This window comes from Hyla sarda, chromosome 6 (assembly GCF_029499605.1).
Source record: "Hyla sarda isolate aHylSar1 chromosome 6, aHylSar1.hap1, whole genome shotgun sequence".
Lineage (NCBI taxonomy): Eukaryota > Metazoa > Chordata > Amphibia > Anura > Hylidae > Hyla > Hyla sarda.
In genome coordinates this window covers 282057178-282075004 of record NC_079194.1, presented here as the reverse complement: position 1 = coordinate 282075004, position 17827 = coordinate 282057178, and the positions used below count along the sequence as shown (strand labels likewise).

General features: G+C 43.0%; 1 protein-coding gene across 1 annotated transcript in view; it reads right to left on the bottom strand.

Annotated features, from left to right (window-relative positions):
• Positions 1–9778: 9778 nt before the first annotated feature.
• CHKA (choline kinase alpha) overlaps positions 9779–17827 on the bottom strand; it is a 40697-nt gene continuing 32648 nt past the window's right edge. The window contains exons 10-12 of the mRNA XM_056527503.1: positions 17121–17227; positions 15733–15814; positions 9779–10677 (exon numbers count right to left, since the gene is read on the bottom strand). Coding sequence (XP_056383478.1) covers positions 10618–10677; positions 15733–15814; positions 17121–17227 — 249 coding nt within the window. The 3' untranslated portion in view covers positions 9779–10617. The remainder of the gene's footprint in view (positions 10678–15732; positions 15815–17120; positions 17228–17827) is intronic.

The following is a 17827-nucleotide window of genomic DNA, read 5'->3' as shown; positions in this document are numbered from 1 at the left end:
GTCAAAAAATATAATAAAGCAACTTACTAATATAATATTATAAGCCACAGTGCACAGATCTCTCTATATGAGCTCTGCTCACTCCTGTAGCTGTGACATTACTTTACATTCAGAGCTTGCATCCCTTCCTCAGGTTTAGACCAAAACTATAGATCACGGCACAAAAAAAATGATCCCATACAGCCCCGTATACGCAAAAATGAGAAAGTTAGAGGTGGTCAAAATAGAGTGATTTTAAACAGACTAATTTTGTTTAAAAAGTTTGAGATTTTTTTAAAGCAGGACAATTATAGAAAAGCATGTAACCATGGGTATCATTTTCATTGTATTGTCCCACAGATTTAGGAAAACATGTCATTTCTACCGTAAAGTTTACAGCCTGAAAACAAAACCTTCTAAAATTAGCAAATAATATATATATATATTTTTTGGTAGCTTTATACATTTTATGGTAAAATTAAAGGTGTCATTGCAAAGGACAATTGTTCATGCAAAAAATAAGCCCTCATATGGGTCTGTGGATGGAAATATGAAAGAGTTATGATTTTTAGAAGGCGAGGAGGAATAAAGGGGTACTCCGTGGGGAAAATAAATTAAAATCAACAGGTTTCAGAAAGTTATACAGGTTTGTAAATGACTTCTATAAAAAAAAATCTTAATCCTTCCAGTACTTATCAGCTGCTGCATGCTCCGGAGGAAGTTGTGTAGTTATTTTCTGTCTGACCACAGGGCTCTTTGCTGACACCTCTGTCCATGTCAGGAACTGTCCAGAGTAGGAGCAAATCCCCATAGCAAACTTCTCTTGCTCTAGACAGTTCCTGATACAGACAGAGGTGTCAGCAGAGAGCACTGTGGTTAAACTGAAAAGAACTACAGAGCGATCTCTGTAGCTTACAGCACCCGATAAGTACTGGAAGTTTTAAGAATTTTAAAAAGAATTTAATAGTAATTCACAAATCTGTTTGATTTTCTGGCACCAGATGATTTGAATAAACATTTTCCATTGGAGTAACCCTTTAAAGGGGTACTCCGCCCCTAGACATCTTATCCCCTATCCAAAGGATAGGGGATAAGATGTCTGTGACGGGTCCATCTGCTGGTTAACCTCTTGGCCCCAATTAGAACATTGTGGTTAACCGCAGACACCTCTCTATTCCATTTGTACGGGTGGTTGTCTTTCGCCAACCACGAGGCGGCGGCCGTTTTTGGGACCCGAGGAAAAATCAGCAGTGTGCTGTACAAATCCTATGGAACTAAAAACGTACCCTTTATCTACCAAACACTGCTGGAAGCTGCCGCCCGACTTCTATTTCGTCATTTATATGTTTCAATGTGTTTTCTTGTTGTGTTCTGGGATGGTGATTGTCTCTGTCCTGGGAGATAATTGGATTTCTTCGTCCTGGGAGATAATTGGATTTCTTCCCAGTTGTCTGGGGGATAGAGAGGAGGGAGGTATGGGTAAAGTGGGAAGGGCTTATGTTGAAGCCACTGCGATTGGCTACTGTCCACTATGTTTTACAGTCTTCCATCAGGTCTCCTAGGGGAGTGTCCACCTGGTGGAGACCTACATAAATACCGGGCAGGTGGCCCCATTAAATTCATTCCTGTTTGACCCTCAAGACGGAGCTGGTCTCGTTTGTGGGGGGAATTACTATTTGGACAGCGCTTTCGTTATTTCTAGCTATGGAAGGAGTTCGACTGATTTGCTGATCGGGAGCGGCCGTGTTCGTATCCTCCGGTCGGGAGTTGGACGGTCGGCTGGAACCAACCTGCGTTCCTAGAGAAGGGGATCATTCCAAGCGGCGGCTTCCTCTACCTGTCGGGGAATGTCATAACAATGTCAGATCGCGGGGGTCCCGCTACTGGGGACCCCCGGGATCTACCATGCAGCAGCCACCTTTAGCGGCTTCCGGAACCGCTGGAGGTCCTCGAGTCCATCTCGACCATGAGGACGGAGCATAGTGACGGAGCAGCTGTCACGCCCCTTCCCATAGGCTTGCATTGAGGGGGCGGAGCGTGACGCCACACGGGGTGGAGCCGTGACGTCACTATGATCACCGTGACATCCCCTGATCACCAGTAATCAGACCCGGAGCGAACACGGGGTGCAGCGTGGAAGATCATGGGGGTCCCCAGCGGTGGGACCCCCGCGATTAGGCATCTTATCCCCTATCCTTTGGATGGGGATAAGATGTCTAAGCGCCGGAGTACCCCTTTAAGGCCTTAAGGGGTTAACTATTATAAAAAGTCCAACATGGTCAGATTTCTTGTGATGGACACAAGGTCCCTCAATAAAGACTAGTTAAAGACCGTGACCGTGATGTCTAAAGGTGACCTGTTACCTCCATTTTGTTTAGGAAAACACCTGTGTTCAAAGGGACCATTAGATGTAGTAGAAGAATATGGGAACTGGGGTAACTTAGGTTTTACTAGCAAAAAATTACTGTCACTGTGGCTATGGTACAGGTTCGTTTTAACATCAAATACAGCTATCTACCTTCAATATCAGTCGTGAGAATAAAGTGTCCATATAAATGAAGTTCTGCCCGAATCCCCTTATAAGTTTGTTGATGTCGGCCAGGAACAAGCCGGCCTCTCAGATTAGATTCCAGGCTGGTGTGCTACATTCTTGAAATTCTACACTGCGGACACATGAATACAATCCCTCCCACAGGGCAACATGGATTTATAGCATAATAACTGTGTGAGTGTTTTTCTATTAGAAATCAACAGACAAAACATTCAATGAATGAAACCACAGAGGGAAGATATTCATGGAAACTACACAATGAATAAAACAAGTGAAACAACCATGGCAATTATGTATTTATTTAAAGGGGTTGTCCAGAAAAATATTGCTTCTTTCTTGCAAAAAAACAGCTCAACTCCTGTCCACAGGTTGTGTCTGGTATTTCAGCTTTGCTGCAGAATAGGACTGAGCTGCAGTCATACACACAACCTGTGGATAAGAGTGGTGCTGTTTTTTTGCAAAAAAAGAAGTGTTTTTTAAATCTTGGACAACCCTTTAACTTGTTAAGGACATCAGGCATACAGGTACGCCCTTAATGTCCGTTACTTAAGAAACCAGGGTGAACATGTATGCCCTGAAGCAATAAGGGACTCTGAAGCAAGAGCAGCTCTTGCTATCAGTAGCTAAACACTCAGCGCTAGTTACGGGGAATGGCGATGCTGACACTTCCCATCGTTAGCCCTTTAGACACCGTGCTAAGTCAAAGATGCCGGCTAGCTCAGGGGGCTCATCAGACCCCACAACCCGGTTGCAGGGCTCTAATGAGCTAAAATGGCAGCACAGGGTCCATTTCCCCAATGTGGTCCGCACTCCCCACATCCCATAGGAACGCCATTGCCCTAACTCTCCTGGTTTGACCACTGCTTCAATTACTTTGTTTATGAATCTGACTTGGTACTGCATTCATCTTCTGATCCTCTGGCTTGTTTCTGTTTTTCCTCACCTGTCAGACCGTTCCCTTAGCAACCCATGCACATAGTGAGTGTAGGGATGTTTATGGTGGATTATCAAGTAGGTAGTCAATGTGGGTCCTTAATGGATCTAACTTGCAAATTGGGAATTTAAAGGATCTGACTTGTATTTCCGGTACATTCGACAAGTTGAAATCTGTGGTATTTGGAGGACAGATAGACACCTTGAATACTATGTTCTTCAAATTATTTATGAGCAATTTTTTGAAGTGTGCAAGGTGCATCTTCCTGCAGAGAGATAGAGAGGCTACTGTCATTAGGGATCACTATTACCACTAAGTCATGTACTTGATCTACAACAATGTTTAGGTAGGTAATATGTGCCAAAAGTTATGTCCACAAGATTCCCAGGACCCAAGGTTTTCCAGCAGAAAATTGCCCAGAGCATCACACCACCTCAGTGATCTTGTCTCCTTCCCACAGTGCATCCAGGTTCCTTATTTCCAAGCCAGTAACCTTGCAAGATCATTCACACCAAATCACCTTCGGATGGTTAGGTACCCATTTTTCCCAGGTAAACGTGTCAGCATGGGCAAGTTGAACCGTATACACAGTAAGTTGTTACATTTCTAACATCTTTCTATTATTATCAGTAATAAATTATTTTAGCAATTTGTGTTACCATAGCTTTTCAATATACAAAGAGATGTATGCATCTAAAGAATTTAATATTCTTCTGGTCAAGTCATATGTACTCTAAAACAACAATCTAGACAAATTCCCTAGACTATGGGGAGATAGAATATTTCAGGAATTTCAGGATGCCAGAACAGATTCAAATATTTGACTCCGCTAACCAGGTTACAGGCAAAAGTGATGAAGTGAAAAAGGATTAGGAACAGGTAGCACTAAAACACCCAATAACTGATTTATCCCATCACGATGTGCCCTCCCGTGTCACATATCGGCATCCTGTCATAATGGTATCAGATATATACGAGCACGTGTTGGCACAAGTCCCATTAACTTTATTGGATTCAACCTAGTCAACTAGAGACTACAATTGGATAATTTCCTACACGTTCACTTTCATTCTGTGTGTGGGACTCAAAAGTGTATTTGCTAGTTGACTACGTTTGTATCGTTAAGACCTAGAAGACGTACGACATACATTAGCGCACAGCGTTATATATGTACATCACAGAATGATGATCTGAGCAGAGGAGTAGGAGTTACTGTCCTATCTGGCGGACTCTATTGCAGTGTCCCCTGAGTCCCTCATTAAGCTGTGTGTTATGAATAGTTAATTATGCCTTGAATTATCTATTGCATTGTCTGCATAATGTATATGCCTTTAAATGTTGTTGCTATGTCTTGTAATCAAGGAAGATGCCAGTGATCAGATGACTTGTGGGTGACCTATAGGACCCCTCCAAAGTCTCCCCCATATCAACCCTGGGAGGAGCTAGTTCAGTCTTTTTGAGAGTGCAGTAAAGTCAAGAACTGGAGAGAGTGTCTGGTGTCCTGAGGAGACCCAAGGCCTACCACACAGCCACGCTTCCACTAACCAAGTGCCCCACAGGTGAACGTCAAAACCTGGTAAGCTACATACAGGGTGAAGTCTGTCTAGTCAGTCCTAGTCAAGTCAGTCAAGGTCAGTTTGTATAAAGTAAGCATGGGCCTGCAGCAAATTGTCCAAATCCCCTACCACTACCCAGTCCCAGCTAAGCCCTAAAGTCTCTGAAGTCACTGTTCACCTCCTTGTGCCTAACTGAGCTGTAAAGACTATTCTATCTGTCTGCCTCAGTAAAGCTGCTATTGTTCCGTAACTTGGCGTCGGAGTCATTATTTGCCCAGTGCCTAGCCCAGAATCCAGTGGCCATACCTTTGGGTGGGGTAGAGGTAAAACCACGCCCTGGCATCATGAACATAAGGGGTTAATGCCATCTGCCCCTAGGGAAATAACATCTGCCCTCCATCACACCCTCACCACACTGCCTTCCGGGTTTAGCAAAGTAGTGGTGCCAAAGCAGAGCGATTACCTACGTCACATCCTAGTGAGATGAGAGTAAATACATTTGCATATTTATCACGGGCAGGCCGAGAATATAGAGGAGGCAGCGGCCGAGAATATAGAGGAGGCAGCGGAGCTTGGAGAGCCAGCTCCTCACCTCAATTGCGTACAGCAGTGCAATAACAATGGTAGAATAAACAGGAATAATCAAATAAGGATAACTTCGTGAGGGTAAATAAAGTTATGGGAGGTGCTTAAAACTTAACATTTATTTCTATATACACATAAAAGGTCATTCACTCAATAGTGTTGCGGAGTGGATAAAGTTAGGTTGGTGTAAATAGTGCAACACCAATCTAACACCATAGGAAGCTACTGTTAAATGAATATTAATCACAAGCCTCCAATGTCATTTCAGGAGGCTAAACCTATATTGGTATGTCTTCCAACGCGTTTCTAGCGCACAGAGGATGGTGGCGCCATCCTCAGGAGAGTGACAAGAGGGTAAAAACTCTGTATGGGGAACACTGGGAAGTAATCCCTACATTGCATGTAGAGTACCAGTATAGCAAAGGTCCACCACACAGTTATATATCATAACACTTAGGTTAGGTCAAGCTGATCATGCTTCCCCGTGGAGTCATATGGTACATGTCTCCATGTGCGGGTACAGTTACGTATATCCACTCTCAGTATGACCAATGACACGCTGTTGCAGTGGCAGAGATGCTGACTTGCTCAGCCTGGCACATGTGCTGAACAGGAATAATTGAAGGAGAGGCACGAACTAGGTGCAGGGCGAAGAGGGCTCAGTGCCCCGTAGCGGCTGGTTTAGCAGGTGCACAGTCCAGAAAAGCAAAACGTATGTCAATACAAAGAAGGCACAGAAGACGGCACTCACCATCCAGAGGGCAGCTTGATTCAGGAAAAGCAATGCATTATGGGTACAGGTATGTATGGCAGATGTGGCGGGGGCAATCCGGGATAGACCGTTTCATGCCATGACGCACTTCCTCTAGCAGGTATGCAGCTTCCGCTCTCGCACCTACGCATCATATTGCGGAGGTGCTGAGTGGTTGCCTAGAAAATCAAGCATGCTTATGAAATCATGTGACATAGGGGAAGGATAGGGGTAAGTACAGACTAAAAACAAGGAAAGGCATCAAAGAAAAGAACTGAGCTCATTGCGATCATTAAGCCCTAATGGCCCTGTGGCCTCAAGCTTTGCAATCCAACGAGCCTCTTTTTGCAATAATAGCAAATTACGATCCCCACCATGAGGGGGAGGAAGAACTTTATCTAGGCCAGGAAATTTAAGGCCAGTAAATATTACTCAGTGTGTCTCTTTCATGTGGGCAATAACCCTTTCCTTGTTTTTAGTCTGTACCTCCCCCTATCTTTTCCCTGTGTCACATGATTTCACAAGTATGCTGGATTTCCTAGTCAACCACTCAGCACCTCCCCTAAATGATGCGTAGGTGCGAGAGCGGAAGCTGGATACTGGCTAGAAGAATTGCATCATCGCATGAAAGTCTGTCCCGGATTGCCCCCACCATATCTGCTATACCTACCTGTACCCATTATGCATTGCTTTACCTGAATAAAGCTGCTGTCTGGATACTGAGTGCAGTCTTCTGTGCCTTCTTTGTATTGATAAACTTTGAAACTATTACACTGATTAAAGTAAGTGACCAATGTTTTTTATGCTGTAACCCAGTATATTGAAATAAATGGTATATATTTGGTGCTCTGTATAAAAAGATAGGTTTGTACTCTAACACGCAGGCCTATCTCTGTTAGAGCACACATTTTGTTGTGTAAATGTCAATGAAATATGATGTGTATACAAATATACCTGTCAGGAAAGACACTTTGCATAATTACAATGTGTAAGGTCAGCAGTCGGTATGTGCACTCTTGGCACTCATCGCTGCCGGGTTGTTGCCCTCGGCCCGTCTCTCCCACATTCTATATCACCTGTGCCTGACTACAATACCCTGCTGCCTGCTCATGACCAATGCATGGCTTCTGACCTGCCTTTGATTGACCTCTTTGGTGACAGCAATCACGCCCCCCCCCCCCCCCCCATAGGCTTGCATTGAGGGGCGGAGTGTGACGTCACACGCCGTCGGCCCTGTGGCCGCCGGTAATCAGACCAGGAGCGACCACGCTCCGGGGACTGATTATAAACGGGGTGCCGGGTGCAAGATCACAGGGGGTCTCCAGCGGCGGGACTCCCGCGATCAGGCATCTTATCCCCTATCCTTTGGATAGGGGATAAGATGTCTAAGCACCGGAGTACCCCTTTAACTAAATTTTCCTACCTTCAATGTGAGTGTGACATTTCCACCTGATCACTTTGCATAGCTCAGAGCTGCTGGGCAGAGGTTATCTAGCCTAAAAAATAGTTGCTCAAGTGTCTATACTATTTTCTTCAACACTCCTTGAAGCATATCTCCATTTGCTACACTAAAGGCATACCAGCACTTTCAGTTGTCATTTGGGTCTACATGAGAAGCAATATTTCTGGCCATTACAGTATATAACTTGTATACAGCATTGTTGGCCAGTCTTCCTGTCTGCAGACTCGGTCTCTATGTGTCAGTTGTCTTTAAGCTAGTGGGTTTAGATTAAAGGGGTACTCTGCCCCTAAACATCTTATCCCCTATCAAAAGCATTTGTTTAGAGTGTCGGGTGCAGCGCCAGAGGCTCATGACATCACAGTCACCCCCCCACTCATGACATCATTGCCATGCCCCCTTAATGCATGTCTCTAGGAGGGGGCGTGATGGCCGCTGTGAGGTCACGAGCCTCCGCCCCGCATCGCCAGTCATCCGGCACGGAGCAAAGTTCTCTCTGTGCACCGGATGGCTGGGGTGCCGCAGCCTTTGGTTAGGGGATAAGATGTCTAGGAGCGGAGTACCACATTAACTTCTATGATGTCTCACACACAGGCAAGAAGATTCTACTCCTCTACCCTCTATAGCACACTATTAGTGAGAAATAATACTAGAAACTGCAGCCTGAGTCACTGTCTGCTTCTGTCTCTTTAGCCTAACCTGATCCCTCAGTGAGCTAATCTGTCTCCACACACTTGTTTAGAGGGGTAAAGGGAGGGTATTGGTGTCAGAAAAAGTAGCCTGATAAAAGTAGAAAGAAGCATTTTTCTCTGATAAGATACTGTTGGTTTATGCTATTTGTTTTCAGTGTAGTACATATTTAAAGACTGGATAGTATTCTGGAGTAGAAGAAAAAAAAAAGAATTGGTTCTATAGGGAAAATAAAAGAAAACAGACATACACAATAACCATCAATATATTTTTAATATAAAAATACAGCTTTTACATTTCATGTAAAATAAAAATAAGTGCAATGCTATTTTGCTTTACATTACAGATACAGTGAATACATAAAAATTACACATCTTGGCATATCACAGATTTTGTATATTGACAATAGATAAAATGAAGGAGCTGGTCTTAGGATCATTTATGCCACCACATTTATATCTTGCGGATGGGGGCATCAGCGCATTTGTGTAAACAAGCTCTAAAAAAGTAACTATTAGTAGTGTTTTAGTATGTCACAGTATCATAAATCACATTAGGAAGGGCAGCAGACATGAGATCGTTGTGAATCTGCTCTGCCGAACCATACCGAGCGAGCTCTGCTATCACAACTTCCACTTACAGTAAGTTACCGCACCAAAAAAAGTGTGCCTGTAAGGTTTTATGCCTAACCCAACCATCCGATCCATCCAAAGGACGTGGCGCACAGTTCATTCAATTTAGTAGGTTAATATCAATACACAGTATTTCCGTAAATTAGTCAAAACATTAAAACCCCATTAAGAGATTCATGATAAGGAATTGTCGCGAAAATAATCAAATCATTTACCAATAAAGTTGTACTTCACATTTTATATAAAAGAAAAGGAACAAAAAACAAAGACTAGCCATGTAATACTGACTAAGGGTAGGGTCACACACAGAGCATCCGTAGTGTATGTCACGGGGCGAATTCACTGACATCAGAGCAACGGCTGAGGAAACTCCCTGCTGCGGCCGGGTAGTTTCGTGTGTCCGGTCGGTGCGCCGGATTTCCCACCGGCAGTAACAGAGCTACCCAGCCACAGGAGAAAGCTCACTCTGTCGCCGCACTGTGTGTGACCCTATCGTTACATAGAAATATTTCAAGACAAAATGGTGTCCTGTCTAAAACATAACCTCAGGCAGTGATGTTTTAATATTTACCCACATTGGAAAAGAGTGTCGTATCCGAATTTTTGTATTTGCCATTAAAGGATTCCTGTCATTTATTTAAAAAAAAAAAAAAGAAAAGCAATGTCAGAAGTTTTGATTAGGAGAACAAGCGGGGATACTAACACTGTAGCGCACTTTACTTCCCTGCACTCCGCGATCTTTGTCTCGTTGTTCCATCGACTAAGGCTATGTACACAAATTTTTTTGCTATTCCACTCAAATTACTCACAAAAAAGCAGACTGCGCATTTTTCACAGTTTTATGGAATTTGAGCGATATTCCAGCAGATTTTTCACGTCCAGGTGCCGGCCCCAATTATCGAGGAATCTCGAGCCCTAGACCACTTTGTCTCTATTTTAAACTCTTGCCATATAAATTGTAAGCTTCACAGAGCAAACTATCTGAGAAATGAACTACAGACGGCCCAGGCACCCCCCCCCAAAAAGCTGAAATGTATACAAGGACCCCTACTGAATGCTAAAATGGAAAACAAATCATGAAGATATTTAACAATTTACAATATTTACATTCACAATTTTAGATACTGAATAACACTTTTACCGCTACCATGAATTTCAAAGCAAAACTGCATGATGGGCAAAAAATAAAAAAGCATCCATTCAATTCATCAAGCGTCAGAATGAGAGGCACTACTATGTAAACCTCAGGTATCTTAAAAGTTCCCGATGAATTGATAGATTTCATTGTCAAACATTTACTCAAGAGCAAAGGGCAGCTCCCCAGTGCCCAATCCAGATCATATTCATTCACATTATGGGTTCAAAATACTTCCGGAAACCTTCAATGCGACCCATTTGGAACAGGATGATTTGCAGAAGATGGTATTGAAACGTTTTAAAGCTGGGTAGGTTTTCCGATCACCGTCCATGCAGGTAGGACTCACAGTCCCAACTTCTTCTTATGTAGGAAATAGGCATCAAACCTCGCCATGGCATATTCCTTCGCAAACAATAAAAAGAGACACAGAGTTAAGACAGTTTGTATACACAAGAATGATTTAGTGTGTTCTCTACTAAAGTGGTTCCTTCACTTCATTGTACTAATGACTTAAAGGGGAACTCCGGTGGAAAACAAGTGGGAAACAAATGTTTTCAAATCAACTGGTGCCCGAAAGTTAAACAGATTTGTACATTACTTCTATTTAAAAATCTTAATCCTTCCAGTACTTGCCAGCTGCTGTATGCTCCAGAGAAAATTGTTGACACCTCTGTCCATGTGTCAGGAACTGTCCAGTGTAAAAGCAAATCCCCATAGAAAACCTATCCTGCTCTAGACAGGTGTTAGCAGAGAGCACAGTGGTCATACTGGAAAGAACTACACAAATTTCTCTGTAGTTTATCTGTAGTATACGGCAGCTAATAAGTACTGGAAGGGTTAAGATTTTTAAACAAAAATAATTTACAAATCTGTATAACTTTCTGGCACCAGTTGATTTGAATTTTTTTTTTCCCACCGGCGTTCCCCTTTAAGTGTATTATGGTCCAGATCTGAGATAAAAATTTAAGAGAAATACTCACCTGCCCTGATCAAGACCGAGCAACACTTGCTGCTTTCTATCCACATGCTCAGCCAATCACTAGCTGCAGTGGGTCCTTACTATGGCCAGTGGCTGATCAGGTGTTTCCTTGTTAAAGTGGTACTACGGGATACAAAAACTTAGCCCCTATCCTAATCCTTCCCCCTATCCTCCCATCTGGTGTCCCCTTAATGCAGCTATGTAGGAGAGCCAGAGATTGCAGAGATAGCACTCTGTCTCTGCAAGAGCTGCATTGAGGGGGCGTGTTGGCCGCTGCTTCGTGCAGTGGTCAAACACACCCCATTCAGGAGGAGAGCTGGGATGCCGTACGGAGATGGCTGGGGGTCCCAGCGGTGGACCCCTCGCAATCTGACACTTCTATCCGTAGGATAGGGGTTACGTTTTTGTATCCCGGAGTACTCCTTTAAAACCGAAGTGGTGGTCAACTGGGAAAGGAACTAGGTCAGAAGTGGGGGGGGATCGAAGCAGGTGAGTATAATTTTATTTTCAGTCTTTTTAAATGTTAAAGTAGTATAAGTTGAGATATGATCGGCACCACTATCTTATTCAAAACTACAGGAGGCTATGTGTTTTACTGCCAGAGGTCCATGGCATACGGGGATATCAGATCTCAAAATAAATCCTTCTTTATTGGTCCATAACAGGATCCGATGGGAGGATTGATCAGAAAACCGACAAGGGCTAGTTTCGCGTAATTACGCAAAACTAGCCCTTATCGATGTTCTGATCGATCCTCCCATTGTATCCTGTTATGGACCAATAAAGAAGGATTTTTAGATGCTATCACAGTATGTAACACAAGGCACTTAGCCCAAAACAGATTTCACATGAGCATATAACATGTGTAATTTGTGCAGCATGTTTTGGCCACAAGTCCTAGTCTGTGACAGCACTTGTATGATCCCCAACCCTGCACTAAGGTGCAGAATTCTCCTCTGCAATTGCATTGCTCACAACTCAAGTGAGCAAGGTAAAAAGCTGATTTAGAAGACTTAAGGAATCCTTGATGTCACTTGTAGCCACTGTTTTTTGTCTAATATACATCATATACGGATAGTCTGTCGCTTGGACTCCCCCCCCCCCTGCATTCTATGTGGGGCTGCTGTTCCAGTCCTAAATACCATGCAATAACACATCTTATCCCCAAGAGGATAACATGTCTTTGGCCGGAGTACCCCTTTAAGAGAACTACACAGAACCCTTGTAAATAGGGCATGCCAAGCGGAGATATTTACTCAGCAAACATAACCTAGATTAATTTCCATAAGACTAAACCACAACCCTGTAGATTTTAGGGAAGTATGCACTGACTCCCGCATGTCTGGCAGAAACTGTGCATCACATACAGCTGCAATGGGGCCAAGGGGACAACTATAAACAACAGCTATTGCCTGGACATCATCATGTACAGACCGGGTGGTGAGGGGAGAATCACCAAGTATATGGCGATATCTGCTGCCTGCCTCTGTGTGGAACCAGTGCACGGCTCCAGGGGAGCAGTTCAGATGCATCACTGCATCTGTTTTCTACATTTTTGTTCCCGTAGTTTCCTGTTTGATGTCCATTTGGATGTCAGAGGGAAGACGAAGGAAACAAGGGGGCTGGGGAGAGCACAGAGCCAGCGGGGGTGAGACTTCTGGGTGAGACCTGGGGCCACACTACCAGCTGCAGCCTTACTAGGAGGGCACTGGCAGAGGAGAAGCACATGTCACCCTGTAGTCATTGCTGCCCAACATAGGATTGGTTAGTGATGACCTGGATAGAAGCACTGCAGTTTACATGGTTAGAAGGCAGAGTTGTAGACAGCGTATATATTATATCCAGTGTATACTTTATATCCCCTGGACACATTATATTTGCTCTACCTACACATGTAGACCTGCCTCTAAACAGTGGAACACAGAGCATCCTGAATGGTTAATGTGGATGATCAGTGCTATGGTCACCCCTGGCTACACACATATAGGAATAATGGGGGGCATTCGTCATAGTAGGTGTAAGAGAAGCATTTTTCTATGCCTTTTTATGTGTGCTGGTAATGTGGAGGGCATTTGATACATTTTGTGCAGGTCACATTTTCTGAAATGTCACTCTTCACATCCACCAAAAAACTAAGCTAAGTCTGGGCTGGTTTAGTTTTGGGACTTTTTGGTGATTTTGCCCTGCTGCACCCGGTGTTCGTTTGGAGTGTCGGGTGCAGCACCGAAGACTTGCATTGAGGGGGCGTGGCCGTGATGTCACCAGCGGGCATGAACTTGACATCACAAGCCTCTGCCCCACATGGCCAGTCATCTGGCATGCGGGACCCCCGCGATCAGACATTTTATCAACAGGGGCATAGATGCCCATGACAAGGAAATAATTCTACCGCTGTACAAATCACTAGTGTTGAGCGCGAATATTCGCAATTGGAATATTTATCGCGCTATATATTCACAATTACAAATATTCGTAATTTTTTTTTTCCCCCCACAGAACACATTACAGTGATCTCATCCCTGTTTCCAGCTTGTGGTCTAAAGAAGGCAGGAGCACCCAGCGTGTTCCAAATGCTAGAGAAGTCTCAAGTACCAGAGTAAATATAAGTTCTCCGATTGTGAGAGTCTTTGTCAATGAGTTTATATGACCCCATGGGAAGGGGATATCTGCTCTGTAAACAATGAGTAGTCTCATAAGCCTCATCCAAAACTTGTACTGAAATGCAGGTATACAGCATTCAATATCATGTGATGTGAGGTTCTCTCTTCAGAGTAATACTGATATGATATCTGAACTAACCAACTTCAGTGACTATGTTTGATGTTGGGTACTAAAATATAGTTACTAACCAAACTTATTGATCTGTCATTGATTTTAAACATATTAATATCTGACAGCGTGTCATTGATATTTCTTATACATACTCAAATATATCATGGTGTATTCATATACTCTTTTACATTGATCAATTATAACCAATAAACATGCATGTTTTTATAATAACTGTGTTATTATTTTATTATATTGCAAAAGTTACTAATTAGCACTACTGAGACTACAAAACTCCCAGCTGCTTAAATAGTCAGGCCCAGATAAGGTATATTGCATTATTTGTATCTTTCTGGCGATTTATGAAGGTCATAATATTTTTATAATTTTTGTTGAGCATAAATAATATTTTAGTTATGGTATTCTTCTGACATAATGGAGGTCTTAGCGAGATAATGTCTCCTACATAATTAGGTCCCGGTGTCGAGGCTGTTTCCCGACAGGAGCTATTCTTCTATCACAGATCATCTTGCTGTGCTGCAGTCTACTATCTCAGGAGATTTGCACAGCGGCGTGCCAAGTTCTACAAGTTGTTTCTGCAGGATCGGGGCTGGAATCATCAGGTTTGTACTTGATTATACAGTAGGTTTTTACAGTCAGACTAGTCACATGTGTAACATTTAATCTTTTGAAGAATCTGTTTATTTAGGCATGTGAGCTTGGCAACCCAAGGTTTTTACATTTTTATCAAGTTCAATGTACAAACGTATAACTATACTGCTAAAACAGCTGTCAACATATCTAATGAATAAAGCCATGACCAAGTCTAGAGTATAAAGGTATGTTCCAACGTTGTGTTAGACTAAAAACACAAAGCAGAGGCGCTCCCTGTGGAGAATCACAAGTGCTAATGCCGGACAGGGACAGGGGTCAAGATGGTCTCTTACCCGCTCCGGTTGTGTACCGACATACACAACAATGGTTAGCACGTTTTAAATGATGGAGGATTCTTTTGTCCGTCAGCAGCCTTCCCATATAAACTTGTGCAATCCAATGAACTTCGTAGGTGGCAGGGAATTCTATGGCGCTGACCAGGACAGAGACAATTCCAGTAGATAGGTTCAAATAAAAAGACTTTATTCAGCCAAGATGCAACACGTTTCACTGCGCTTGCGCAGTGAAACGTGTTACATCTTGGCTGAATAAAGTCTTTTTATTCGAACCTATCTACTGGAATTGTCTCTGTCCTGGTCAGCGCCATAGCATTCCCTGCCACCTACAAAGTTCATTGGATTGCAAACGTTGTGTTAGGTCAGTGTATTAATGTTGTTCTCCTCATCTATCTGCAGAGAGCTGAAAATTAAGGTAATCACTGAATACCGTGACTGCTTATACAGTACAGGTGAGGGGTTAAAGTCAGCTTGCCCTGCCCCCTCCTGCCCAGACAGTAGTGATTGACAAGCTGAGCGTGGACTGATTGGTGGGAGGGGGCGTGGCAAGCTGACTGTAACCGCTCGCTGTATAACCAGTCACGACCGGTCAATGATTAAATTTAGTTTTCAGCTCCGTGCAGCATCACAGAAAGCTCAGCAGAACAGTGTTGGGACGCTGTTCTTCTGACCCGAGGCCGGTGTGAGGTCTCATGGATCTGACAGGTTCCCTTTTAAATATTCTGTATCTCCATAGATAATGACAAAAATTAAACTTACCATATACCCAAACTCAATAGATGAGATTTTTGCTTGAATAATAGACCACAAACCCCAGAAGAAATGGGACGCCAGGGCAAACCTAAACAAATAAATGTCAATAATGAATAATATGTGTTATATACTGAGCTAAAGAATAATACATACAGTATATGTCATTTACAGTAGGTAAACATCATTTTATATTTGCATTGGATTAGTATCTGCCAGTGCTCCTGGTGTTGACAGAGGTATCACGTGGTCTGGTTTGCCTAGTACACCTTGTTCCTAAAGTGTAGAACATTTACAGTATGCTAAATATGTGAACTTTTTTTGGGGTGTCATCCTTTACATAAAAAAAATCTTGTATAAATGGAAAACCAAGAAATAATTAAGCTTTCATTGTGTTCACAAAGCTAAGAGAATTACAATAAAGTAGAAAACTGATGTTCCATTCCTAGGGAAGGCCATCAATGCTATAAAAGTAAGTTATAGCCGGGTGAAGCGCACCGCAATATGCTTCACTCCTCAGACCAGTGTTTCCCAACCTGGGTGCCTCCAGCTGTTGCAAAACTACAACTCCCAGCATGCCGGGCATGCTGGGAATTGTAGTTTTGCGACAGCTGGAGGCACACTGGTTGGGAAACACTGCCTCAGACGGATGCCCAAACCAACTGATTATGGTCTACGAAGTGCATAAGACGGATCAGATGCAAGGGATGCGTGCTTTACCAGGCTATTATTAAAATTAAAGCAAATCTGTCATCAGTATCATCCGCACTAACCTGTCATACAGGCTTGTAGTGCGGGTGATACTGATCAAAATGATACTTGCGGCGTCCCAGACCGTGAGTCCTTTCCGCCGTTCCACTGTGACGTCATCTTCCCCATATTCATAATCCTCCTCCCTGCTCGCTTGGCCTGTACTGAGCACGCAACGCTTCCTGGGTGCACCCGGAAGTGGCGTTTGGTAGAGATTGACTCCCGGCGAAGATAATGTCACAGTGCCCGGAGCAGGGTTCGTAGCTCTGCCCATGCCCAAGCAATTAATTTGCATACACTGAAAGAGATTCATTATGGCGGCATGGAGTGACGGTTCGAGGCGCTGTAAGTATCATTTTGATTAGTATCACCCGCACTACAGGCTTGTATGGCAGGTTAGTGCAGATGATGCTGATGGCAGATTTCTTTAAGTTCACGCCCATCTGACTGATTCCCTGAATGTCATACAAAGTATAAACCATCACATCTCAGGAATGGAAGAACAGATCAAAAAAAGTGTGTGATCAGGACACCAGAAGATATTTAATGATAATGCAATAACATTCTTGTGGGGGTTGGTCACAGCTCCCCTCTAACTGTACGATTACCAGCTTACAATTATAAAGTGTGTCCTAGACTCCCCTCACCTGTTAACTTCAATTAGCATTTCGTTCTCAATCTTACTTCTCTCTTCTTCGCTCAGGTTTTCAAACCCAGGTTGAAATTCCATAAGGTAACTAGATATAAAGTGAAGCTAAAAAGCAAATAAGACAAGTCATGTACCTTCAAATGAATAGCTGTCAGGTGCAGGCAAGATTTGCTTTTGACTAAGATTTACAACATTTAAAATAAAATAATAATGAATAGCTTTGTAAACACTTTCTCATCTGACATGACTTTCTGAATGTAGTCTATATTTACCATGATTTACCATTTACCAGAATCCCACGGGCTTTGACAAAGCCAGAGGGATCATCACTGTGCTGGAGTCCTAAGTGCAACAACTGATTGACACAGAACTTTTGTTCCCTAATTCACACTATGAAGAATCATCATAAATGCAACCATTTTCCCTCATGATATATTTTTCCTGTCAGCTTTTACATGCAGGAGATCAGTGTCAAGGATACACTAGAGAACCTGAGCACAGTACTGGTGGCCGGTAGCCATAAAAAAACAGCCTTGTGTATGAATGTGATGTGGATATAAAACATACATAAAATTAAAGAGTACTTGTCATCCAAAAAACTTTTTATATATGGTGTATTAATGTATGGCAAACAACTTTCTAATTGAATGTAATTAAAAAAATGTTTATTTCTAACCGTATTTACTGTTAGAAAAATTCACCACT